General features: G+C 49.2%; 1 protein-coding gene across 1 annotated transcript; it reads right to left on the reverse strand.

Moving 5' to 3' along the window:
- Positions 1-687: 687 nt before the first annotated feature.
- Positions 688-27,190, reverse strand: PIP4K2B (phosphatidylinositol-5-phosphate 4-kinase type 2 beta). Its single transcript, XM_036835775.1, has 10 exons — positions 26,910-27,190; positions 17,356-17,453; positions 14,193-14,289; positions 11,927-12,079; positions 10,892-11,038; positions 9,797-9,835; positions 9,145-9,258; positions 6,016-6,274; positions 5,444-5,547; positions 688-4,839 (listed from the first exon to the last, which is right to left on the reverse strand). Exons 1-10 carry the CDS (start codon positions 27,066-27,068, stop codon positions 4,759-4,761), a joined length of 1,251 nt encoding a protein of 416 aa, XP_036691670.1. The 5' UTR covers positions 27,069-27,190; the 3' UTR covers positions 688-4,758.
- Positions 27,191-27,900: the final 710 nt, after the last annotated feature.

A 27,900-nucleotide genomic window follows, 5' to 3' on the forward strand; every position in this document is an offset into this window, starting at 1 on the left:
AATCATCTGGGGGGCGTGTTAAAGCAGGGGTCCCCAATCCCTGGGCCTCGGACCAGCGGGCGAGTGAGCGAAGCTTCATCTGCCGCTCCCCATCGCTCGCATTACCGCCTGAACCATCCCCCCCAACCATCCGTGGAAAAATTGTCTTTCATGAAACTAATCCCTGGTGCCAAAAAGGCTGGGGGTCACTGTGTTAAAGCACAGTTTCTGATTCAGAGCTGCAGAAGGCCCTAAGAATTTATGATTCCCAGGTGCTGGTCCAGGACCACGCTTTGAGAACCACTAGATTTTAAGCTAAAAGTTTAGATGGAGAACCGGAGGCACACAGAGGTGACTTGTTAAGTCAGCAACATAGCTAGTCAAGAGAGAGCTAGGACAGGTGTGTCGGGTGTGTGGCTCCCAGCAAGTGTTGGTTCTACACGGCCGGAGAAGTGAGGGGCTGTTGGTCCATTCCTCAGCGAGTGTGGTAACGGCAGCTGACGGGAAGATGCTCCGGTGCCTGTGCTCTTAACCGTTGCTTATTAACTGCATCTGAGAGTGGGTGACCAAAGTCATTGACTGTTCTTTCTCCAAACTCAAGCCATACCCTGATTTAGCCCAAGCAGCCCCTAAAACTGGGACCAAAACCTTTTAATTATGAAAAAGATAGATAAAAGGCTCATTTCCAAAGGACTCATACATAACAGGTGTGTACACAAACCTTTTTTGAATTTTATTTTTTTCCTCGGGTTGGAGATTCATCTTAACATGCATGCATCTTAAAACAGTTAACAGGGTCTCGAATTGTTCCGAGCAGACATTAGACAAGCCCAGGGGGTTGAAAATTCCTATTTAAAAAAAAATGGAAATTGCAGTGGGAAATTGAGAAGTCACACACATATGGTGGGGTGGTAGTTTATCCTGCTCCCCGAAAAGCTGAATCTAAACTTCATTCACATTTTTTTATTACAATGACCTGACCTGATGCTTGGGTGTGCTGAGCCGCACCAGGCCTTCCCCCAAAGGTTGTTGGTTCCCACTTCCTCCCAAAATGGCTCTGAGTAAGGGGAAGGGGCTCCTCTGGAAGTTTCCTCCCCAGCCTCCAAAGGATTGCCCGCCGGGGACAGCCGATTCTCCTTGTCCCTCTGGAGACACTCTTCCATAAGTGGCACGTTTCAGAAGAAGGCTAGGGCTGTGTCACAGAGCCGCCTGCAGATGGCTGGTAGATTTGGGGGCAGTTTGAATGTTTTCCCTTTGATTCCTGTGCTCAGGCTGGAGCCTCCTCCCCACATTTCTGCCAGAAAAAAGTGAGGTCCCTGGAACTGGAAGAGCCACAGGTCTAAGGCCAGAGCTTTCTAAGGGTTGTTTTAAACACACTGTCCCTTCTGGCCCCTAACACTTGAGTAGCTCAAATGCTGGGGATTGCTGAAATTTCTTCTCTCTCCCAACCTGAATTGGTAAAAAGACAATTAGGAGGGTGGGACTGGCTACTGAGAAAAGTCCTGGGTCTTTGATCCACCTCCCTGGGGCAGGCCCTGGCAGACTGTGAAGAGGGGAAAGTCAGTAGGGCAGGAGTATGTAGTCCCAAGCCCTGAGCGCTACCAGGGTACCTGTTTGAGGCCTAAAGCACAGGCAAGAGAAACAGAAGTAGGAAGAGGGAGAAGGGATGACGAGCTGCCTGTGGAGGGAACCTAGGGAGTGCCACTGAGAGCAGCCACAGGGGCGACTCATAGCACGTCCCACAGACCAGTAACCCCTGAGCTAGATAAGGAGACATTGAGCATTGCCTCAGGCTGTGCTTCTGGAACTGCTGGCTTCCTAGCCTGCCCCATAACCCCCCAAACTGCAGGGCACAGGGAATGAGCTTGCACTGGGGGACAAAGACTCAGTGGTTCATTAATAGGAACAAGGGCCAGAGGCCGCCTTCTAGTGGTCTAGGTGGAGTTTTCAGAGAACCCCTTACTTTGGTGGGGAGACCTGGGAGACTAGAGTTTTCTCAGCCATAGACTTTCAGAAGAGGGGCAGGACGGGAGAAGCTGTGACTGGTTAAATGGCAGAGGGAGAGAATGGAGAAGAATCCTGCCCTATCCCCATCCTGGCCTCACCCAGTCAGCCATGTCCTATTCTTATGCCTTTGTTCTTGGAGACCCCAAATTATTCTGGGATGCCATGAGACCATTCAGCTTTTCTCCATGGCTCCAAAGAGTGATGGTGAGGGTAGTCCCTTCCCCTCAGACACCTTCTGCCCAGAGAGGGCATGGTGGGACTTGGAGAAAAAACACAAAGGTTTGGGGATCACTTCACTTTCTCTACATTCAGACTGCAAACCAAATTTAACATCTTCATCGTTACAAAAAGAAGAGAAAAAACTTGTATAGAACAAGATAAATAGCTTTTAAACATTTGAATGCCAAAGGAGTTAAAGGACCAAACCCAAGGTTTTGAAGATAGCACAGAGAATGAGCTTTTAACAAAATTTAAAATCCACCAAACCACAGCTTAAATGTTTTGACCCGGTCAACAATACTGTCAGAGAAACAAAAAGAGCATTTAAAACAGAATGCTACCTCTCAAAATGTAAACAATATACAAAACAAAAACAAAAGCCCACAAAAACTCAATGTTAAAGAAGTTAGATACCTGGTAGCTCACCTTCAACTGATAATGACTGGTTACTCATGATGGCGACATGATCAGCAGACCAAATGCAGGAAGCCAAGGGAGCCCAAGGTTGTGGAGGCTGCGAGAGGACAGCCTGAAAAGCTTGGGAGATGCTGGGCTCGACTAGGAGCAGATCCAAATTTTCATTCTTGATTAGGAGGTGGGGAAAAAAAGTCCAAACATTATTCCTACTAATCCCTTCCTAAGTCAAATTTGTTTTCTCCACGAGCCACTTGGTTCCAAGTTCTTCTCCAGGTCACTTCGCGGTCTTGCTGCTGACGTTCAGAGCTACCTAGAGCCCCTTCCTGGGGCCAGGGCAGTTGTTTGGCCCCCGTCTGCCTCTTCCAGAAGGGTTCCGACAGCCCCAGTAGAGTCCAAGAATGCGGTCTCCATTCCTCCCTGACCTAAATACTGTGGGTTGGGCACAGAGATGGTGCTTGTTCCTGCTCCAGAAGCTGAGCTTGGCCAGGTTTGCAGGGAGCCAAGGAAACCAATCCATTCATTCAAAATGGTTCCACAAACTTTCTTTCCATTTGCGGAGTTATCTACAAGTTTTACCGTGTCTCATCCCAAGACCTCAGTTCCTGGTGAGATGGTGAGAAGACGCAGGAATGTACCTCCCCCAACACAGGGCTGTTTTCTCTCCTAGCCAGACCAGACTGCTCTGATGGCATCGCAGAAGGACACAATTCTGAGGCTTAGGTAGCCGGCTCAGAAGGTGGGTAGAGACCCTGAAGGAAGCTGCAGGATGCCACTCCTGAGGAGGCTTGTGGGTGGCAGATCTGTGAAAAGTCTAGAGGGGACATCGGGGAAAAACAGATCCAAGGTTGGGGCCACGTTGAATCACACATCAAGCCTCCAAATTGGATTTCCCAGGTCAGATCCTCAAGTGGCTCAGAAGCAACCTCAGGCTTGGGTGCCACGCTCCAAGGTGGGGGGCACCACTCCCTGCTGGCCACAACCATCCAGGTGACAAACCACAGGGAGTCAGATTACCTACATGGTAGCCCTGGGGGTTGAAGAGGTATCTCTGCAAGGAGCACCCCAGGCACATGGAGATCTGCCCCCAACTAAAAGCTCACCTACAAATGAGAGTGCCTGGGAGAAGGTCAGAAGGAAGTAAATGGATGAAGGGCACAAGACCTCATTCGACACTCATCAGCTTTTCTGGGCTTTCCCGAGGGGAAATAACCATTTAAGCACGAGGGTCCTGTTATATCCAAAGGTGCTTTCTAGTTCCTCTTGACTCAGTGGGAGGCTTTACAGAGAAGACATCTGAACTCCAGGGGCCGAGAGAGCCCAGGAGCTTGGGTGATGATCATGGGGTTCTCTGAGAACCAGCTGTCCGAGAGCCCAGCAGCCCCCGACCCCTTACCATCCCATGAGGATGAACTCACTCCCCTCTGAGATCTCTGATTCTGATCCAAGATGCCTGATGTTGATCTGGAGTGTTCCTTCAGGAAGAACAGCATTTAGATGGAGGAATCATGTAACATTTCACTTGGAGCTGAGGCTGAAAAAGTGGAGGAAGCTGTGCACAATACTCCATGAAATTAAAAGTTAATCTAGACAAGATCAAATGCAGCAGGGAGGGCAGAGGTGTCTAACCTCCTCTCCTGTGGCACCAGAGCGCTTTGCTCTGAGAGGACCCTTCGTTGGGTCTATGGGTGCTTCTCTAATCGAAGGGAAGTGAGAGCAGGTCAGGGATGGGGAGGGTGGATAGGGTGATGACATACATTGTTATAAATAGCAAATCTGGAGCAACGAAATTTCAGAAACAAAACCCAAATAAACCCACAAAGTCATCTCTAGCCCCAAGGTATCTTAAAAAGTTACAGGGTAACAAAAAGGAAACCCCTTTTTAACCTGGGTCAAATGGGGGGGAAATCAAGGGTAAGCAGGTGAGGTTACATCCTGTGAGCACGCGCACACACAGCACATCCCCTCCTCTCCAGCTAGTCTCTTCCAGTGTCACAGGCTGCAGTCGCATTGCTAAAGCCCTCCCCTACCCGCCACTCTGCTCCCCACCCTCCCATCCAGCCCAAATAACACCCTCTCCCTCTTCCAATCCCCGACCCCACATCCAGCACTCTGGCTCTGGCTGAAGGTAGAGGGTAACTACGTCAGGATGTTGGACATGAACTCGTTGAAGCGTTTGGAGTACTGCTCAGGGTTCACAGTTGAGATCTCCGCTCCCGCCTGTAATACACAGAGGCCCTAATCAGGAGGCTGTGCCTAGGAGGGGCCTGGGTATTCAGGAGCCTCTGGCTCCACATTAGAGTTGAATGCTACCCCCCGCCCCCAGCCGGGCAGGCCACCTTGAGAAAAGGTTCCCATGTCTCAGAAGTGCCCTGGCCCCGCTCCTCTGATTCACAATCCCAGGGCTGCTCCCACTGAAGCAGGAACAAGACAGTGGGGAGGCGGCAGAGAGGCCCCAGAGCTCTGGAGGGCCCCTGTTTAGAGAACAGTAGCTTGAAGCCCATGGGGAAACAGGCCTCTGGGGAGCAGTGTGGGCATATAAACAAAGCTATTACTGGCGGTCAACAAGATGCATGCCATGTCCAGCAGCCCTGGGGGAAGGAGCCAGAGAACTAGGGGAAAAACAAGTTGGGCACATCAGCCAGCTGCAGGGAGAGGATGGGACGTAGATGGCGGAGAAAGAACACAAGGCAACCGGGCGGGCTGCTCTTCCTGTTCCCTGTGCTGGGAGAAGGGCCAGGAGAGCACCTCCTTAGAGCAGGCGGCCTCCCTGGGGGTCTGAGGCCCCAGCCCGCGGGCCTGGGCGGAGACAGGGAGAACTCACCCCGTGTTTCACTGTTTTGGCAGCATGTGCAGCTTTCTTCTTAGCATCATACGGCGTGAGGATATCGATGATGGCCATGAAGTAAACCTCCTTCTTGGGGGCACCTGAAGGGGGAGGGAAAGCGGGAAAGGAGGAAGAGGCAGGGAGAAGAGCAGAAAGCAGCTGGGTCCATAACCCTTCAGGTATGACATCCAGGTTCATCCCTATCATTTTGAATGTGAGGAAAGGAACGACCCATGGAGTTCTTCTTAGAAGCGTTCATAGCTCTCATCTTATTTGATCTTCACAGCCACCCTGTGGGGTTGACGTGACACTATTTAGGAGGTTTTGTCCATCCCATGAACCAGAGCTAAACCAGGCCTCAGCTATCCAGGATAAGCAAAGAGGTGAAGGAAGGCCTGACAGAGAAGGACCCCAGCGCCCCAGAAGACAGAGTTACTGCTGGTGACCCAGGATGGAGGCAGAAAGGGGCCAAAGTCAGCAGTTAATAAGATGGAGGCCCACTGAAGTGGGGGAGAGCGGGGTAGGATGAGGGCTGGGGACGGGGCAGGCAGGCAGAGGCTCCTACTTACTTTCATGGCTTTTCATGGCATAGACATCAACAGAGGGATCAAATTCCCCAGGACCAAAGAACCGGGGAAAGCTGAGGAGGTTGCCAGGGCTGTCCGGAGGTGTGCCGTAGGAGCAGAGCAGGCTGCCACCCATCCCGTCGTTCTCACACTCCTCATCCTCTGCCCGCTCCTCCACCTCCATCTCCTCCTGCTCCGCCCGGTCCACATCGTGGATGCCCACCAGCAGGCTATAGTCCATGATCTTCAGCTGGGCCAGGAACTAGGGAGGTGGGGGCAGGGGAGATGGGAGGAAGAGGTTACATGGGACATCTGGAGAGGCAAAGTGGCATCTGGAAAGGGGAGAAAAGGCATTCCTTTCAACTTAATTCTCCCATTCTGAAATACAGCAGAGAATAAGACATCAGAGCCTCTGCCCTCAACGAGCTCAATGTCTAATGGAGAAGACAGTCATTCCACAAGGGCGAGGAGCTGTGGGAGTCGACAGCAGCGGGGAGAGGGCCTCCCTGAGGAAAGGAGTTGAGCCTGACCCAGTGAATGAAGAGAAGTCAGGCAGGCAGAGGCTGCGGGAGTAAAAGTAGAAGGAGCACTGCAGGAAGAGGGAAGAGCCAATTCTGCCTGGGATCAAGAGAGGCCATGGCGAGGTGGAGGAAAGAAATAATGGAACGCTGCACTGCGCATTTCTCATCCATATAACGAGCGCTGGGAGCAGGATGGTATCTAAGTCTCCTGAGCTAGGACTCAATGACTTGGAGAAGAACAAAGAGCGTGGGAACGATACAGGATGGAAATGGCCAACTGGCATCCCAGTTTAACTAGTATGAGGCCAGAGTCACTGGTCCAAGTCCTCTGTGAACTAGCCAGCGGCCACCATCAGCCACGTGCCAGGCATCCTGCCATGGTCACAAACGAACCTGCAGCACTGCAGGAAACTGTCTGACTGACTAGACGGAGGATCATAATAGGACCAGAGCGGCTCTATGCACAGGCCCAGAAGACAACTAAAAGCATAAGAAGCCCCAGTGGTAGGAGATCAGCAGAATCTCCTCAGGAAAGAAAGGTGAGGGGCACCACTGCAAGCACCTCTGGACAATGCCCTCTGAAGGCCGAAGAAGGGACCAGGGTCCCAGAAAAGAGAGACTCTGTGAGCAGCACCCCCTCCTGTCCATCTGCAAACATTTATAAAGTAACATGCAAGTGAAAACAAATGAATTGTGTTAACTGCCTTAAATTCTTCTTGAAGGCAGAGTAGGGAGAAAAGTAGGAAAAGGAAAAGACTCTGGACAAACCGAATGTCAGAATAAAAGCACAAACATAGTAGGGGGTGGTTAAGGTAAAGCTTACTAACAAAAAGAAGTCTGTTAAACCCATGTTCGCAGGAGCATTATTCACCATGAAGCAATCCAAAGTGTGAGGGTTGATTTTATGTGTCAACTTGACTGGGCTACTGGGTGCCCAGGAATTGGGTCAAATATTATTCTGGATATGTCTGTGAGGGTGTTTATGGATGAGCTTAACATTTGAATTGGTAAACTGAGTAAAGCAGATTGCTCTCCCTAAAGTAGGTGGGCCTCGTCCAATCAGTCGAAGGGCTGAGAAGAACGAAAAGGCTGACTCTCCTGGGAGTGAAAGGGAACTCCTCCTGCCTAACTGCCTCTGAGCTGGGACATCAGTTTTTTCCTGCCTTCAGATGCAGACTGAAACATCAGTTCTTCCTGGGTCTCAAGCCTGCTGGCCTCTGGACTAAAACTACACCATCAGGTCTCCTGGGTCTTTAGCTGGTCAACTGCAGATCTTGGGACGAGTCAACCTCCATAATCATGTGAGCCAATTCCTTATAATAAACATCTATCTATCTATCTACACCCTATTCTATTTCTCTGGAGACTAGAAACTAGATTAATTAGTTAACCTTAACTAGTGACCAAGTGTCCATCGATGGATGAATAGGTAAACAAAATGTGGTATATACATACAATGGAATATTACTCAGCCTCGAAAAGGAAGGACATTCTGACACATAGCACAACATGGATTATCCTTGAAGACATTATGGTAAGTAAAAATAAGCCAGACACAAAGGACAAACACTGTATGATCTACTTATATGAGATTCCTAGAGCAGTCAATTTCACAGAGACACAAAGTAGAATGGTGGTTGCCAGGGGCAAGGGAGAAGGGGGAATGGGGAATTAGTGTTTCTTGGGTGCAGAGTTTTCATTTGAGAAGATGAAAAAGTTCTGGAGATGGATGGTGGGGATGGTTGCACAACAATGTGAATGTACTTAATGCCACTCAACTTCAAAATGGTTAAGATAGTAAATTTTATGTTATGCATCTTTTACCACAATAAAAAAAGAAAACATTTTCTAAAGTTTATAGAATTTGGTTTTAATGAACAGGCTCCCAATCTATTAAAATAGGAGACACTGGGACTTCCCTGGCAGTCCAGTGGCTAAGACTCTGTGCTCCCAATGCAGGGGGCCAGGTTTCTATCCCTGGTCAGGGAACTAGATCCCACATCCCGCAACTAAAGATCCCGCACGCAGCAACGAAGCTCCGCGTGCCGCAACTAAGACCTGGCACAGCCAAATAAATAAGTATTTAAAAAAAAAATAGGAGACATTGAGTTATCAGATATCACATTCGTTATTTACCACCTGTCCTCCCCAAAGGAGCTTCTCCACAGGAAGTCCCGTTCCAACCAGAATGCTGCTAGGTAAGTGGAGAATCGGAGCCAGAGAAAGGCACGGCTGGCGGATCTTAATAGCTGGTCTCCTGTCACTCTGACAGCTGGATGCCCCCTCCACTATAGGGACACCACCAGAAAGGAAGCTTGAAGAGGAGTCTGAAAAAGGGGTTGGAACAGACTAGAGAAGAGATGAGGGAAAGCACTCCAAACCGAGTTACACAGGTTCTACTGGCACAAATTGTGTCCCCCCAGATGGAATGTACATTTGCACTAGCTTTAGATGCAAATAACTACCTGCATGGCTCAAATCACCACCCTTCCTCTTGTCCACACTCCTGGGAAGTGGTGAATTCAATTTTTCTTAAGATTAAAGAGGTTCCTGCTCTGGGAACAAGAGGAGGTCCTGCTCAACCAAAGTAAAAACGAGGGTAAATACATACCTCTACATCCCGTTTCAGTTTTTCCAGGAAGTTCTTTTTACTCTCTTCTCCCACGTGCAATTTCTGCCCTTCATTGAGGAAGTCATTGTCTTTGAAGGTTGGCAAGTCCTTGGCCTGAGAGAGCAATAGCAGTGTTAGGCTGGTGGCCTGACTTGTTCACCCCAAGGAGTCCTCTGCTGGGGGCACTGGTACAGGAGAGGAAAGGGTCCTCAGCACAAAGGTGGCCAAGCTGCCAAATCAACAGCTCAGTCCAGGAGTCTACAGTCCCAGCTTTGGGCAGGCAGGGATGGCAAATATGTAGCACGAGTCAGACAATGAGGACTGACCAAAGGACTTCCTGCTGAGCCCTGAGACCACCTCACGGCTCAAGCAGCCAGCCACCCACGGATTCAGGCTGGACTGAGATGGAAACTGCCAGCCCTCCAGGGCGATGAAGAACCCAGCAAGGGCAAAGGAAAAGGCTGGAGACCAAGGCCTAGGCCAAGGATGAGGACAGACACAAGCTTAGTGACACAGCGTTTCACATCAACAGACCGCATGTCTGGGAACGAGGCTGGGGCAGCAGCAGAGGAAGGGACAGGATGGCCAACAGAAGGTGCTTTTGATTCCCAGCGACCCGTTCCACAAGTGAGCAGCACAGGCCCCAGCATACCTTCTCCTTGTCACTCGCTTCTCTGGCAACAGTAGAACCCTGAAAGGATAAGAGCCGTCAGGAGAAGTCCAGCTGAGGCAAATTCCGTTGATCGAAAAAACATGCACCGGTCTCTAGGGAGAGGCAGCAGGTGAACTCAAGTAGGCTGGTTAGACTCCTAGAGGGGCCAGGAGGCAGCAACTTGTTCACTTCCTCTGTCACAGACCGCTTACAGAGCTCTGACTATATACCAGACACATGCTCAGGATACGGGGCTGAATGGAGAGACTCAGTCCCTGCCCTTAAGGAACCCTCCTTCTAACAGGGGAGACAGACAGTAAGCAGGAGTTACACGATTAATTAATCCGTTAATTACAACGGTGCTCAGTGGTACAGGGGAGAAGGCAGGACTCTCTGAGAGCATGTAGTACAGGGGCAGCTTCCAGACTGGGGAGGGGCAGTGGCCAAAGCCTGCTTCCTAGAAGAACTGATATTTGAGCCGAGCTCGGAAGGTTCAGTAGGAAGTAATTAGGTGGGGGAAGGTGGAGGTGGAGAAAAGGGCAGGGAGAGAAACGATCGCAGGCAGCCTATGTGAGATCTGGGGAGGCGGAGAGCACGGGCACTGCAGGAACAGACAGGAAACCAGTGCAGCTGCAGCAGAGAGAGGGAGAGTGGTGTGAGGAGACAGGAGTCAGGAAGCCAGGTTCAAGAACGACGGAGTGCTGTGGTTCACAGGCACACATGTGTTTGTGTCCGTGTCTAGAAATGTGCCTGTGGTGTCAGTCCATGGGGCCTGGACAGCTGCCAGGGTGCCTGCGTCAGCACCGCCTGTCCCCGCACTGCTGCCCTCTGTGTGCACATCCCCCTGACAGCAGTTGAAAAACATCAATTGTTACATAAATATGGTACGTTGGGGGCTTCAATAACCTCTTGTCACTGTCACCTGGACTTGAGACAGCCTTTGGCTCATAAGAATTAGGCGTATCAACTCCAGAGCCACTTGCCCACGCGAAAACATACACTCCGGCTTTCCCATTATGTGGAAGTTGGAGTCGTGGCCGCTCCAAGCCTCAGCGAGAGGGAGGCCACAGAGCTGGGAAACACAGGGCCCCTTACCTTGAGGTCATACTTGCGGTGTACAGTGAGCCGATGGCTGAACACATTCCTGGTGACCACCATGTACGTTTCCACGCCGTCCACAGTCAGGCGGTACATGCCCAGGAACTGTGGCAGAAGGGTATTGCCGTGACACTCCACTATGAACTAGAAAGGAAGGCAGGGAAGGAACAGGTGAAGGTGCCAGGATGGACGGGGCTCCTCCTGGGCTAACATGCTCCCTGGGATTCTAGCCTCTAGACCAGTGGTTTCCAAACTGGATTCTGTGAAGTCACGGGGGTTCCTCAGACTTACAACAGGTAACAGCCTCCACCACCCCTAACTGGCAAGGCAGGGTGAGAGGCTGAGCAGGCAGTGCAGAGCCCCTTTGGTTTCATCCGATTGGGATTCTGCAGGAAAATCACTGATCTAGGACTTGCATCTTCTCTGCCAGCCTGAAACGGGAAAGCCAAAGGGCAGAGAGAGGATGCAGAGGCAGGGCTGTGATGCGGTCGCCTGGGAAAACCGAATGGCTTCGTACCCAAAGCTCTCGCCCATGCCAGGCCCCAGGGTTTTCTGCTGTAACTCCCGAAACACCAGAAGTCCCTTTCACCACCTCTCAGGTGGCCAGAGAGAAGCCAGCTTTCCCTGAAGACCCAGGCGGGCTTCGGACAGGCACTCCCTGCTTTTCTCATGGGCAAGTTCCAGATGAGATGAGAATGGGAGCGGGAGAAGCAGCAGTCCTGCTGAGCCGACAGGACCTCTTTCAGAATAAACGAGGCAGGTGCCAGAGTGTGAAAACTTTCCACCTCTGGCGAGAAACAGCTGTTCAGCTGGGACTGCATCCATAACATGCCTTCATTTCTTTTCTCTTTTTCTCAAGTAGGCATTTCACCTCACAGAAACACGGCCCTGGGGGAGGGCAAGTGCTTGGTTATCAGGAGGTACCTGCCATTACCAAAGAGGACCAAGCCCTCCCCAAGAAGCTCTACCGGGGGCTCCTCTCCCTCTTCCACTAACCCATCCTCTGCTGTTGAGGCTCTTGACTCACCATACCTGGTGGTATTTCTTTAAGATGTTGTGCATCTCAGCCACATCCTCACTTGACACAGTCTTGATCACAAAGCGCCGGTCATAGGTAGTGAGAAAACGTGTGCCACATCGGCCCTGGCTGTCACTGTTGATGGGCGCACTGCGCGTCACTGAATTCTGATGGACCAAGACAAAAGCTGGTCTTGGGAGGGGAATGAAGACTCTGACTTTTATTCTGAGTCTTCTCTTATGGGTCAGATTGCTCTAAGGCCAACAACACCGAGACAGATGGGACCGTATCCACCCCCTTTCTCATGGGAAATTCACATCTTTCCCAAAAAGTCTTCCATAAGAGAGACAAGAGTTGTTCCTTACCACCTGCTCCTAATCCTTGACTGGGATGGGAAGAGGACTGACTGTGAAATATTTCTTTTCATTCTGATCCTAGAGAGCCTGCTCTAGAAACTAAAACTCGGCCTCAGATGTTAGGGGCCTGGGTTCTAATCCTGATGCTCACGTGTAATATGACCTTGGGTGAGCCATGGAACTTCTCTACTCTTGAGTTTCCTCACCTGGAACATGAGATGATTTTCCCAGTCTCTTGGGGGTGACGAAGACAAAGCTTAGGAAATATTCAAGAAGTCAAGCATAAAGAAGTGGACACAGTCATGTTTATTTCCTGTATGTACCCTCATGCTGGAAAACCTTTCCCAAAGCAGGAAGCTGGTCCTCACCACTCTGCCCGACACCTCTCCCCTCACCTCAAACTCCTGTTTATCTTTGCAGAGCTACGAGGCAGATCTGGGGAGCTTTTCTAGCTCTGTCCCTGCTCCTTCTCAGAGCCCCATTCCCATTAGGATCAGAAGGCAGGAGAAGCCTCAAGTGGGGAGGGAGCAGGGGAAGGTGTGAGTCAACCAAAAAGATGTGTTCACCAAGCAGATGCTGGGAAAAGACCTTCAGGAGGTCACAAGACAGAGGGTTGACAAGCATAATTCTACCCCTGCCTCATTTCCAGGCAGCATTTCCTGTCTCTCTAAGTCACTGGTAGTCTAAGAGCAGAGAGTCCCCTCCCTGAACACCATCTTCCCTGCCCCTATTTCAGTCTTGAGCACAATTGTTTGCCCACAAGTCTATTAGAGAAAAAATACAGGATGTGGCTAGATGGCCAAGGGGAAGGGAAAGAGCCACCGTGGAAGGAAGATACCCGAGCAACCTTGCCAATAATGGCAAGAAGTTTTCCAAAACCCTCATGCTCCAATCAGGGCATGACTTAGTTCAGGGTTTGGTCCCAGTAGGAGGGGCTGGAGGACCTCCCAGCACCTCTGGGACATGGCTGGTCCTGGCTGTTCAAGTCCCTGGCATCTCTTCCTCCTCTCACGTTCCCTCACCCTCCTCTTCAGGAGGCCCCCTGGAGTGGAGGACAGAGGGGAGGGAGACCCTGCTTCTCATGATCTACTCTGTGAAAGACTTCCTGGGAGTGGGATGGGAGGAATGACAATATCTTACAAGATGTGAGCATCCATTTTAGATTTCACTAGGCTGTACACTCCTTTTTTCCCCCAACAGACAACTGAAAATCAGCTGTATTTCTTACTGCTGCACAAGTGAAGTGGAAAATTCTCCCACCTTCACCACCAGGCTGTCTGCCAGGGGAAGAAGTCCAAGGAAGGTGCTAGGTGGAGAAGTAATAGAAGCCCCAGACAATGAGTCAGACTAGAATGTCCCTGATATTGGGATTGATTCCTCCCAATAGGCTAAAGGCCTCTGTGACATGATCACCCCCTGAAGGGGGCAGCTGCCCTGCCATGCCTAGCCCCCCTCCCAACGTTAGGACAGGGGAGTTTAGGAGGTGGCACTCATACCTGGCAAGAAGTTACACTACCCTTGAAGTCTTCCTTTTATAATCTGTCTTATCAGCTTTAAGAGGCCTCATCTCCCGCTGGCAATAATTCTCTCTTTTAAGTCAAACTACGAAGGAGAAGGGTTCTTCAGCCTAGACTGGGAATGTCAGACTACAATGAAGCAGCTTCCGTAGACCCCTCTCCCTCCCACTGTGCTCCCTCCCAGGGAGAGTAGCCTGAGCCTGTGAGGCATCATGAGAAGCACTTCTAAGGCCCTCACCCCTCCAAGAGCCCACCAACACTGGAGAAAGACTGCCTGGGCTGGAGTGAGACACGACAGGAAGACGCAGCACAAGAACAGTAGACACGTTTGGTTCCCTACTTATCCTGTGGCTTCCTGACCCCCCTCCACTCCCTAACCCCTCCGATTTTGCAAAGACACCCCGTACCTGGTAATCCTGATCATCAATCCCAAACCTCTCCCGGAGATTTCGGAACACCATGGGGCAGTACTCCTTAAACTTAAAGCGGCTGGGGAGGTTCTCTCTGGGGAAAAGCAGAGACATGTTTTTGTGAACTTCTTTTTCCTCTAACTCATACGTCAGGACTTCTCAAAGTGTGGTCCACAGGTCACCTGGATCGGAACAATCTGCAGCACTTAAAACGGAGGCTGCTAAGCCCTCAGCATTCTGGAGGTCAGTCTAGAAATCTGCATTTTTAACACACACCCCAGGTGATTCTGAGCGTGTAAAAGTTTAAGAACTTCACATTCCTTGTATATACTTTGTAAAAATTAATCTAGCTGTATTCTTATGATTTGTGTACTTTTTCTGAGTACATGCTATCTTTCAATAAAATTTACATTAAAGGGAAAAAAAACCTTACCTGCAGAGAAGTGAGACTGAGTGTTGGCCCTACTTCACAAGTGCTGTACTTGCTGCAGGTAGGTGGCCGCATGTGAAGAGCTGCTGTGAGGTAAATGTCAGTCTGACTGCTAAAGGGAAAGGCTTTTCTCATCAAAGGTCCCCCCTCCTCTGGGGATGCTCCTATCAATACATCCTGAAGATGGTTACACCCAGGAAGCCCTGCCCTTGGCTTCCACTGGCATGGAAGGAGAGGGTGCTTTAGACTGAAGAGGTCCTCAGTCAGATGACTGGGATCCCATCTTTTCATGAAGCCTCGTCTGCTGGCTGCTGGCACCAGTCTACGCCCTCCCCACTCCTTAGTCAATCCACAGACTCCCAGGAGGGAAGAGAATCACCTTGAAGGGATGCCCCCTCCAAATCCTCCATCTTGACAACAGTCAACCTGCTTGGGAACTCCCTTTCAGAAATATGGCCCTCTGTTCTCACCACAAGGAAAACCATTTTTTTTCTATTTCTTTAATTCTGTATCTATATGAGAGGATGGCTATTCACTAAACTTATTGTGACAATCATTTCGTGATGTATGTAAGTCAAGTCATTATCCTGGACACCTTAAACTTACACAGTGCTGTATGTCAATTATATCTCAATAAAACTGAGGGGGAAAAAAAAAGAAATATGTCCCTCTGACTACTCCAGGATGGTAGACTTCAAGGAAATAAAAAGCAGTGGCCTCTCATGAAGGCAGGGGCCTGATCTTCTAGTAAATAGCACTGCAGTCTAATAACTAGCATGTAAACAGTTGCTGAAAGGACAAAAGGAATCAAGAAAGATGAAAAAACAAATAAAGATACTGGGTGTCTACTTCAGGCCAACATGTCAATGTGGTGGACACCATGGACCCTGGTACAATGGCCACACCTGAGCCCTGACCTCTGGCACAGAACAACCCCCTTTCCTGCCTCACAGGGTAGCACTGCCTCTCCTTCCTTAGGTGGTGTGAAATTGGATATAATAACAAATATACATTTAGTCTTTGTCCCTGTTTCTGGCACAGAGCTCCAAAAATCTTTGGAATTTCCTAAGTGGTAAGAGCAATAAAGGTGTCTTTTGTTATTTGTAACAAACCCCCTTCAATCACACCTGAATTTATGTTAACGAGGTGACTTCTGTTAAGCCTCTAAGGATGGGTGCTCTTTGCCAGGGGAACCAACCAGGACTAGAGGGTTGGAACTTTCAGTCCCATACCCCTGACTTCCAGGGAGGGGAGAGGGGCTAGAGGCTGAATCAATCGCCAGTGGCCAATGACTTAATCAATCATGCTGTCATAAAAAAGTCCCCATAAAAATCCAAAAGGACAGGGTTCGAGAGCTTCCAGGTTGGTGAACACGTGGAGGTTTGGGGCAGGTGGTGTGCCTGGAGAGGGCATGGAAGCTCCCTGCCCCTTCCCACGTACCTTGCCCTATGCCTCTCTTCCATCTGGCTGTTCCTGAGTTGTATCCTTTTATAATAAACCGGTAATCTAGTATGTAAACTGTTTTCCTGAGTTCTGTGAGCTACTCAAGCAAATTAATCCAACCCAAGGGGGAGGGTCATGGGAATCTCTGATCTACAGCAAACTGGTCAGAAGCACAGGTGACAACCTGGACTTGAGACTGGCGTCCAAAGCGGGGTGGAGGGGCAGTCCTGAGGGACTCAGCCCTTAACCTGTGAGACCTGATGCTAACTCCAGGTCGAGAGTGTCAGAACTGAACTGAATTGTAGGACACCTAGTTAGTGTCCTACAGAATTGCTTGATGTGTGGGAAACACACACATTTGGTATCAGAAGTGAGTAGTGATGTGAGAGTAGAGGAGAAACACAGTTTTTCTTCTATACAGGGGGCCACTTAGCAAGTAGCAGCTATGAAGACAGCTTCTAGAATATGATGTTATTACTTACTATGGCAGAGAGAGGCCACTAATGGATGTTTTCAAATCAAGCTTCTCCTCTGGGCTAACAGTCTGGGAATGGTGGGGTGACAGAGCCCAGCTGGTGAGGTGGTGGAGACTGTGAGACAATGGAGAGTGGAACCAGGATTCAAATGCAGAAAGGAAGAGAGTGTGAGCAGCAAATATTTCCTTGGGTGACCCATAGGAGGATGAAAAAGCAAGGCCTCTAAAGGGCCTACAGCAGGCCCCAAACTGTGCCAGGTGGGACGGCTGCTCCATCAAAGTCTGAGACAAAGACACCGGTGTTAATCCAAGAAGCCACAGTGAGCAAAAACGGGAAGAATGATTTTAGATAGCGCCCCTGGGCACCATGCTCCGCCTGTTGTTCACACACTAGTTGGAAAGAAAGAAGCTTGGCTGCATCCCAGGCCAGGAACATGCCTGGCAGCTTCTTGCCTCAGACTAAGATCAAGATAGGGCCACTGCTGTCAGCCTCGTATTAGCTACTACCTCAGCTCCCGAGCAGCTCACTGTTAACTAAACTGGCCCTAGATGAATCACCCTGGGCCGAGCCACAGGCCCTGAGGGACACTGGAGGTAGGCTGATAAAGGACTGAGATGACAGGACGGCACAAGGGGGAGAGGCACATAATGAATGCATTTTCCCAGCCAGTTTTTCAGCTCTGTGAGCCAGGTGTTGCTGTCACACCCTGCTAGGTGCTTGCTTGTTCTCACCACGGTGAGGTCTGGGAAGCGCTCTGCCTTGCGGGAAAGAACTGCCCACAAAACCTGAGCCCACTCAGCAGGCAACTTACTTATTGAAGAGATGATTGTCCACCTTGATCTTGCTGTATGCTTTGAAGTCATCTGGCATTAGCATGACAGGGACAGGGACATTGCTCAGCTCATTGATCTGCAAAGCAAGGGGAAAGTGAGGTTCTCAGCCGAGCCACCTGCCTCAGAGAGACAATGTGCTACACCGCGGATGCCACCATCTCACCAAACACATGTCCATGGATTCCCTCCTTGTCTTTATTTCTGTTCTTTTCTTCAAATAAGTTCCCAACTTCATCTCTACCCACTGAAATTCTCCCCACCTGATAAGGTCCCGCTCAAAAGGCACCTCCCCTATGAAGCTTTCCATGATTCTCTAGACCATAAATGTTCTCTCCTATCTCGGAATTCCTGAAGCATTGTTTGTATCCATCTCTTGGCCATCTCACAGCCTCCCTCACATTGCAGTTAATGCTTATAAACCTCACAAGCCTGCTTGACTATAAGCTAGGCAAGATCCTATCACTGATCTTTGCAAGCAAAGATCATCTAACTGGCCTCGGAGGCTCCACACATGGTACTTGGCACCACGATTTGCATATGGCAGGTATTATATACGTATTTATCAAATGCAATAATAAATGGATCAATGAATAAATATCACCCAACCTATGTGAGTATTAATTGAGGGCTTTGGACATCTTCATTACAATTGGGGGTCCACTCAAGAAATCAGCCTGGGGCAAGAAGAAAGCTGGATGGGTTTATGTGGGTATGTAACTCTTATCTCCAAAGTAAAGGATTAAATTTAAAGTGAGCAGAAGAGGTAGACATCTGGCCACTGGCTCGTTCTTACTCTCCTAATGAAAGCAGGGCCAGTGCCTAAAGCTGTGTCCTCTCTTGTGCTGAACTGGGGGAGATGCAGGAGGGTGCCTTGCCCCCACTGCAAACAAACCTTCTCATTGTCCTTCATCCCCCTTCAGGGAGCTGGAGGCTGCACAGGGAACTGGCTTGCCATTGGTGCAGAGCTGAGAGGGCAGCTCCTGCCCTTCCCCATCCCCAGTTTAGCCAATTAGTGGTCTAATTAGCCGCAGATGTCCTCTCCCATCACAGCAGAGTATTTGACATTTGACCCCCAACCCAGTTGCCACTAATGCATTCAGGATTTAGACAGGAAACCTTAGTCCTGACTTAATGGATAGGGGGCAGGGGGAGCACAGTCTTGTGTCTCCTGGATACTTTCCTTGCAAATCCTATTATCTCAATGAGGCCCCATGTGGCAGTGAGGGAATAACCTAGTCATTAGGACTCCTCCAGGAGCATAAATGGGGGGAAATACCATGTAATTTGCTGCTCCTTTCATGTTCCAAACCTTTTTTATTTAGAAATGTCAGAGGATGGAGGAAGTTCAAGTTAATGTAGTAACTGGGCTGGGGAAACCATACCTTCCTAGAATTGGTGAAAAACCCAATTTACTCACGGGGAAATGAAGGAAGGCATACGAGTGTATGTGTATGGGCAGGGGCCGTAGGGTAGCAGTGTAAGTTGGCAGTGGGGCAGAGACAATAAACTGCTGGCATAACTGACTGGCATAAATGTAAAAGTACAGCCTGTATGATTCCATTTATATGAAATTCTAGAATCTATAGTGACAGAAATCCAGTAGGGGGCTGCCTGGGTTGTGGGGGGTGTGGATGATTATAAAGGGACGTAAGAGGCGCAATTCTAGGCTATTAGAAACGTTCTATACGTTGTTTAGGATGATGACTACATGAGTACATCATCTGTCGAAAGTCCTCAAATCGTACACTTAAAATTCCCAGCGTCCAGGTCTGAGACGCCCACCACTGGCTCAACAGCCACAGAAAAAAGTTCTGCCAGTTACCATTCCAGGGGGTGCTCACAAGACAAGCTGGTTGTTTAGTAAGTGCCTAGAGAGGAAACCATTCCGCATCATTTTTCTGCCAATAGAAACAATTCATCGTAGCTGTCCCACTTCCTTTTTCCTGGCATATTAAGCCTGGCTCTGAGATTTAAAAAAAGTTAAGTTCTGCCTTTTCTAGCTTATTCCACCATGCTAAAAAGAACATATCACTGGCTCAAAGAATATGGTTTTATACCAAAAGGTTCTAGTATCTGCTACTGATTGATGTGGGTTAGTCTAAAATCCAGACACTATGCCATGGCCAGGGCTTGTTACTGGGAGAACTAGGAAAGACTAAAACACTTGCTTGCGAGGGGTCAATTGCCCCTTAGCCAGGATGAATCATTCTAACAAGAGCTATTCAGGGATGTTCCATTCGTTAATTCTCTGTGTAACTCTAAGTGTAGCATAGTTTGAATAGTTGTAAGTTGGTCAGTTTTTAGTTCTCAATTCTTCTCTATTCTTGACTATACAATCCAACAGCAGGAAATTTCTAACAGATAATATATTGCTGAACAATCCATATAGTTGAACTACGTAGACTCACCCTCATTTCCACTGGGCCACATGTAGATGATTCACTCTAGGGATTAGCTGTACTATTTTTTTTTTTTTTTTTAGTTGTGCTAAATTTTACATCCCCAGAGAGTTCTATTCAATTTCAGTTGAACAAGCACTTACTGAAATACCTACTACATGCTTCATTTTATGTTAGGGAGAAGGGGGTGTGCAGCAAGGGAAGCGTTGTATGCACTGTGCACACAAAAGTGGGAGGCTTATCCTCTTATCCGGGAGATGACACAAACCCATGATACAGTAAGTCTTGAAGTCAAGGAGCATTTAAGTGAGTGAGAACACAGGGCCAGTGAACAGAACAGCCATGTCAGAGGAGGGTGAGGTTGATATGGTCAGAGTCAGACGGCCAGCCCTTACACCTCAGGCTAGAAACGGAACCTAATGCCCCTCCTGGTATTGCCAAGAGCACTTGACACTGGAAGAACCCACAACAAGATCATGTTACACCCTGCTTAAAAATCTTCCATGGCTCCTCACCAACCTCAGGGTAAAGTTTTAACTCCTTTAGCCTAGCATTTAAGGTCTTTTCTGATCTGGCTCAGACTCTGCCAAACTTCTATTCAGTTAACTTCTACTCAGTGTAGCCTTACTATGTGCCAGTACTGTGCCAGAAGCTGGGGATACAAAAATGAAAAGATATGGTCTCTGTTTACCTGGGAAGACAGATAACAAATAACAAATACAACGTGATGAGTGTTATAGAGTTATGCGTAAAGGTAGACAGAAAAGTAGCTTAAGAAATGATTGATTCTGCCTGGGCATGGGAGAGCTGGTTGCTAGAGGAAGCTATAGAGAAACACCTGTGAGAAAGGCCTAGGAGGGTAGTTCTCCAAAAAAAAAAAGAACAAAACACAAAACCCGAGGAAGGGAATCCCAGCTGTGGGAACAGTCAGAAACAAGCCTCAGAGCTGTAAAAGTATACTGCCCATTTTAGGTAGGGGGGCGGGGGGATAGTGGCAGGGTAGGACAGAGGTAATAAGTAGTGGAGGGAGACAGTACAGGAAAGACAGGTGAGCAGCCTCACATATTATCAATATTAGTAAATAACAGCTGCTTCTATTTATGGAATGTCTGTAAGTAGCCAGTGCTTTATATTATTATATATCATATATCTCACATATATATCCTATTCTATATTTCTAATATTTAATAGTCACATGAATTATTATTAAACTGATTTTGCCTTTTGCAAAAGGTTCAAGGCACCTCGCTCAAGGTCACACAGACAATATGTGTAGAGTCAGGATTTGCTCCCAGGTCTGCTGGTGCCAAAACCTGGGCTCTTTACACTGTGCTGTGCAATCCTTCTTATGGGCAGCTAGCTACCTTGGCTAAGGTAGTGTTTTCCATTCCTTTCCTCTGTCCTAATAATCTGCAAGGAAAGTGTTATGCTCATTTTATAGAAAAGGAAAATGAAGCTCAGAGAGAAAAATTACTACTCCAAAGCTATAGTAAGGGACATAGCCTGAATTTGAACTTAGTTTGTCCACTATATGATAAATTTGGACTTAACTATGCAGGCAATGGGAAGTCCTCTCAGGTTTAAGTCTGGGAATTCACATGATCAGATGGGTGATATAGAAAGGTAATTCTGGAATCAAAATCAAGTAAGGATTGGACAGGGCAAAGATAAGAAGCAGCAAGATCATTTATGGGGCTACTACAATAGTTCAGGTAATAGACTATGGCAGCAAGAATAGAAGAAGGAATAAAGCTAAGAGAATCATCCAAGATCTGACTAAATAACACTTCTGTGAAAGCTTCCCTGTCTTCCCCAGGTTGAACTGGTTACTCATTCCCCTGTGCATCTTTATATCGTAAATATCACATTCTCTTGGGTAATTGTTTGCTTACATGTTTGATTTCTCCACTAGACTGTGAGCCCCTAGAAGGAAGAGACTACCTTACCCATTTTTATGTCCCTAGCACAATGGCTGGCACACATTAGTTACACAATAAATGTTGGATGGAGGGATGGATGGCTAGAAAAGGGGGACTGAAAGATGGCTAACACTAGGATAAAGAGAAAAAGATAGCAAAGCTGGTGTGACCATGCTTAAGGTTCATGGCCTGGAGGATGGGAAAGATGATTAAGGTTAGCTACTGAGGCTACGACCAGAATGTAAAGAGTCTTAAATGCCAGGGAGAGGAGAATAAAGGAGAGTGACCAAAAGCTTTAAGCATGAAAGGCTGTGACTAAAGCAATGTTTCAGGAAGATGTGCCCTTCCTTTACTATCTAGCACATTTCTTGGCCAACCTCTTTCACCTTCAACAGAAGTGCACTTGCGGAATGCAAACTCATTTGAGTAGCACGATAAACAGAACGTATTAGGATGGTAAGTCTGTTGTATCTCACATCATGTAAGTGGTTTTTGGATTATCTGCAAGATTAACTCTATGAGCCATCAACATAAATAATGAGGAGGCTAAACAAGCTGAGTGAGAAACAACTTAGGAGCAGAGAGTTTACTCTGTGCTGATCCTACTGGACATGAAAATTCAGTGACTAGTTCTAGTCTGGTGAATTTCTGATTCCAGAAGCCTCCACTCCCCTCTGTGACCTTCATAGGAATTGCTACCCAGGAGGCGTGCACTGGGCATGCAGGCTTCCTGACATGTCCCAGGGTTCTGTGGGTGGTTCATCAATGGGCTGGCCACCACCGACAATCATTTGTTACCTGCCACCATCCCCAAAACATGACGTGTTGGGGAACACATTCCCGAGACCAAGGAGGTCCAAGCGAGATGTGAAACTCCAGAAAGGAAAGGGGCAAAAACAGAGAGCCACAGGTGCCAACAAATCCACCCCTGGGTTTATTCCTCCTTTTTACACCTTGGTTTTTCTTTTCCTGTTTGAGTCCCAGTGTTCTCTGTGAGGTGGGAAGGTGTGCTGAAGGACAAATTCATCCAAAGGCTTCACTAGAGCAGGAATATTTACTAAAGATTTTTTTTTGGCCACGCTGCACGGCACATGGGATCTTAGTTCCCAGGGATCAAACCCATGGCCCCTGCATTGGAAGCGTGGAGTCTTAACCACTGGATTGCCAGGGAAGTCCCTATTTACTAAAGATTTTTAAAGTAGCAGGAAAAGAGAAAAAGGCAGGGAAAGGAGGTTCTGGGTCTGCATTAGGCAAAGAAAATGTGTGGACAGAATGGGGGTAGAATGTGGGAGAGAACTGAGCAGACTTAAGAATAAATCTGTTCCTCACACCATTCACAAAAATTAACTCAAAATGGATTACAGATCTAAATGTAAGAGCTAAAACTAAAAGAGTTTTTCTTAGAAAACGCTGAGTTTTTCTTAGAAGAAAATATAGGAGTAAATCTTCACGATCTTGGGTTAAGCAAACCCTTCTTAGATATGACACCAAAAGTACAAACAACCAGAGGAAAATAGATAAATTGGACTTTATCAAAATTAAAAACTTGAGCTTCAAAAGGTACCATCAAGAAAGTAAAAAAGGGCTTCTCTGGTGGCGCAGTGGTTAAGAATCCACCTGCCAATGCAGGTGACACAGGTTCGAGCCCTGGTCCGGGAAGATCCCACATGCCGTGGAGCAACTAAGCCCGTGCGCCACAACTACTGATCCTGCGCTCTAGAGCCCGCGAGCCACAACTACTGAGCCCACACACCGCAACTACTGAAACCCACGTGCCTAGAGCCCGTGCTCCACAACAAGAGAAGCCACCGCAATGAGAAGCCCACGCACTGCAACAAAGAGTAGCCCCCGCTCGCCGCAGCTAGAGAAAGCCGGTGCACAGAAACAAGACCCAATGCAGCCAAAAATAAATAAATTAATTAATTAATTTAAAAAAAAAAGTAAAAAAGATAACCCAAAGAATGGGATAAAATATTTGCAAAACATGTATCTGATAAAGGACTTGTATCTACAATATATAAAGAACTCTTACAAGTTAATAATAAAAAAACAAATAGCCCAATTTAAAAATGGGCAAAAAGTAATTGGCAAGGGGTCTTAATAGATATGTCTCCAGTGAAAATATACAACTGGCCAATAAGCACATGAAAAGATGTTCAACATTGTTAGCTATCTAGGAAATGCAAATCAAAATCATAATGAGATACCATTTCAAATCCACTAGGGTGGCTATAATAAAAAAGACAGACAATAGCAAGTGTTGACAGGATGTGGAGAAATTGGAACCTACACGCACTGCTGGTGGAAATGTAAAATGGTGCAGTCACTTTGAAGAACGAGTCAGGCAGCTTCCCAAATAGTTAAACATAGCTACCATCAACCTCCCCTATTCCTTCTGATCACTGGGGTGAGGCTTCATACACACCCGGTTCCTAAAATGGCCAACAGGTCATCAAGCCAGGTCTGCCTCCTCCGGTCTCCACACCCCTCTCCCAGGCCACCTCTTCCCTAACTCCAGACCCTCTGGACTGTATTTCATTCACTAAAACTCTGGTTTTCTCTCTTTATTAGTTCTCCCCTGACAGATGCAAAGTCTTCTGATTTTTTTCTCCCTGTTTCCTACACAGTCTTCCTCCGCAAAGTCCAGAGGCTGCATCTCTTGTCTACAAGAGGAGCTCCTGTTACAACACTGAGTTCAAAGGCCTCTTTTTCCACCCAGAATTAAACCAACCACCTCATGAGAGAGTATGTAACTGACTTGTACTACAGATAAAGACATATCCATCCTTCATGTCTCGTACACCATCAACCATAGACCATCACAGCCTAAACGCTTAAATGGGTGAGAAACTAAAGAATCAAAGAAAAGGTGATACCTGAAAACTTAGATTGCAAAAAGTTGCAACGGTGGGCTTCTGAAGGAAGGTGACCTCCAAGAAAGGCTATCAATCCACCAAAACAATGTGGTCTTGACCCCCTTGAGAACTGCAAGATTTTATAGTCTTCTGGGGAGATGCTCCATTTCCCATGGGGACCCACGAAGTCCTAGACCTTATTGCAGGCCAAGCGAAAGCAAGAAAACTTTTGACTAACTGAGCTCCAAAGCTCGGCCTGTCCAGGGCAGTGGTGCCCAGTGCATTTCCCCTGAGGTGCTCGCTCATTATGTCCAGAGGCTTGGGTCTTGCTTAAAGTCAATGCCTTCCCAGCTAGCTCTCAAACAAACTTTCTTAAAGTTAGCAAAAAAAGAGGGTGACTAGGAATCACTGATGCCTCTTCATGTGCCGGAGACTCATTGCCTGCCTATCAGAAAACCAAGCACCACACACACTCCTGGGAACTGGCAGGCACAGGCACACACACCTGGCCGTACATTCAGGTTCTCTAACAAGACCATAATTCCCATCTGTCCTGGCACTTGGATGAGAGGCAGGACAAGGAAAAGGAGGCAAAGAAAACGAGACCTCTTATTCAAGCACCACCATCGGCCAACACAGCCCACAGTACTGGACAACAAGCTGTGTCTTTTGTTGTGACCACAGGCGACCTAATCCTCCATCCAGGGCCTCCATTTCTTCATGTATAAAATAAGGGACCCAAAGTCCCTTACGACTAGCTGTAACATTCCTGACTCTCAGACCTCTACCAATTCTCCATACAGACAGGATGCTTTCTAGTGAGAAACAAGCTGCACAACAAAATCAAGGATTGATTTCAAGGCAGGGACACAGGGTTCACATTTTGATGACCCAGTTTCCCTTGCAATATTGTCAGATGACCCCTGAGGCAGCAGGAAGCAGTGGCAACAAATGCTGCTGGACTACTGAATCAAAGCAGCTCCCAGACGTCTAGGCATTAAACCAGCGTTTCTCCCTACCCTAGCCAGGACGTCCACCTCAGTGAGGTTACTGAAAACAGTAACCTGCCCAAGATCCACATGTGCACTTCTGTATTAGCGGTAAAGATCTAAAACCCCAGCTCAGACTATGGTTCATCAATCTCCAGCCAGAGGCTCTTCTAGAAAAGCAAAGCAAAAAGTCCTGCTGGCCCTGCGCCCCTCTGTCATCATTTGGTCTTGTGGGCAATTTCAAGTGCTCAGAAAAGTCAGGGAGCCTAAAGAACTGATATTCACGGGAAACTCAAGCCATTAGCTTCATTTTTCTCATTCCAAACTTTTAGTTGGTGAAGCTGGCATTTCAGGTCCTTTTACTTCCTCTTCTCATTGCCGGTGTAGGGACTCAATGAAATGGTCAGAATGCACGGAGCAAGTGGCTGGAAGAGAAAGAAGACCCCAAACAAACAGGACACAAACGAAGTCCTCCAGCTCAAACACTGTGCGGGGCTCCAACTTCCCAACAGGAGCTGTTGGCCAATCTCAAAACACCCCAAGGATCCAGGGAACCTCTCTCTCACCTTAATCGCTGTCCATTATCACATCCTCATGACCATACAATAGGAAGCTCAAGAACTGAGAAGTCAACATCTTTGACATGAACACCACAGTATTCAGGAAGACACATCATTTCTACTATGAGTGGTCCTCATAAGCAGGCCTCACCTTCTCTCAAATGGTTACATTCTCCCTTCTCCCTAACCCAGGAAGACCCTGGTAAAGTGTCTGTGGTCCAAGGAAGCCTGTGCTTCTCCAGTTGATACATCTCATCAAGAAGAAAAAAAGGAAACCCAAGGAGGATTTCCAGTCAGTGGCCAGGAGGTCTGGAGGATGGGGAAACTCTGAGCAGCTACACCAACCAAACGACCAGAAATAGAGGAATACTCAGGCAGGCCAATGCCACTTGCCCTGTCAACTGGACAGGGAGCTAGGCAGCCAATTATAAGGAACAAGGGGGAAAACAAATGCAACAAACGGGGTGAGGCGAGAAGAGAGGAAGAAGGGATGAAAGCCATTCCACCCCACCCAGGCCTTCCCTCTGCGCTCCAGGAGCTGCTCGAAGCCAGACGCAGGAAGCTTGAGGGACTGGAGGGAAGGGAAGGACGCGACGGCATACCACCGACAGTGACACCAGGCCTCGCGTGGCGCGCGGGGAGGCACACCCGGCCGGGACGGCGTGCAAGGGTGGGGTGGGCGTGCAACTGGCTTGGCAAGGGGTTGCAGGCGTCACTGGCGGGGCCCGCCGGGCAAAGGCCCGGGACTGCGGGGGGCGTGAGCACGCGCGGGGCCGCGCTCGGAGGGGCGCGCGCCGGGGAGCTGGTTACCGTGTGGTTCACCCCCCACATCAGGACGCTGAGGATCGGCTCGCTGGCCCGAAATAGCTTCACTTTCTGGCACACGAAATGCTTCTTCTTGGTCTTGGTCTTGCTGGCGCTGAGCGGCGCCACCGCCACCGCCGTGGTGCTGGTGCAGTTGGACGACATGCCCGGGGCGGCGGCGGCGGCAGCGAAAGGGGGGGCGGCCGAGACGGCGCACAAGCCAGCGGTCCCAGGCCTCCCCCGGACCGATCTCCACCCCCGCTCCCTCACCGCGCCATGGTCGCGCCCGTCCCGTTACCTCCCCACCCCGCCCCGGTGGTTCCGTCCGCCCCACGCTCCGCCCTTCCCGCCCCGCCCCAGGGAGCCGGCAGGCCCGCTCCGCACCCCGCCCCCGGGCGGTGCAGCAGCCCCGCCGTCACCAGGCCCTTTCCTCCCCGCCTGGGTGGTATCGCCCGTTTTGGGGTGGCAGCGGCCGCCAGGCCCGCTCCTCCTCCCCGGGCCTGACAGGAACCGAGCCGGCCTCCACGCGCCTCAGAGCCCCGCGGCCGAGCAGGGAGGGGAGGAGGGCTGGGTAGGTCTCGCTGTCTACCGCGGGAGGGTCTCCCTGTTCGGGGCCCCCAAATTTAGCGCTTGGCTCTTTCCTCAACCTGATGTGCCAAGATGGCGGCGGCGCCACTGCTCCGGAGGGGAGGAGGGTCGGAGGGGCGGGAATGCGAGGAGGGTGGGACGTACCATCCCCACCCCGGGGGAGAGAGGAGGACCACAGCGAGGGGTAAAGTCCTGCCGGGAAAGGAGAGAAACGCCCCCTCGCCGCACCCAGGCGTGGATCTTCCCACTCCCCTGGGCCCCGGGGCTCGCTCCACCCGCAGGACACGCCTCCTCCCCCCAGGGCCAATGAGAGGAGCCAGCCGGGAGCCCTGGGTTTTATGAATGGGTCCCCCTCCCACCCACTGGCTGCCGACCTCCTCCCGCCAAAGGGTCCAGTTCAGGGACAGGC

Source organism: Balaenoptera musculus, chromosome 20, assembly GCF_009873245.2.
Source record: "Balaenoptera musculus isolate JJ_BM4_2016_0621 chromosome 20, mBalMus1.pri.v3, whole genome shotgun sequence".
NCBI classification, from domain to species: domain Eukaryota; kingdom Metazoa; phylum Chordata; class Mammalia; order Artiodactyla; family Balaenopteridae; genus Balaenoptera; species Balaenoptera musculus.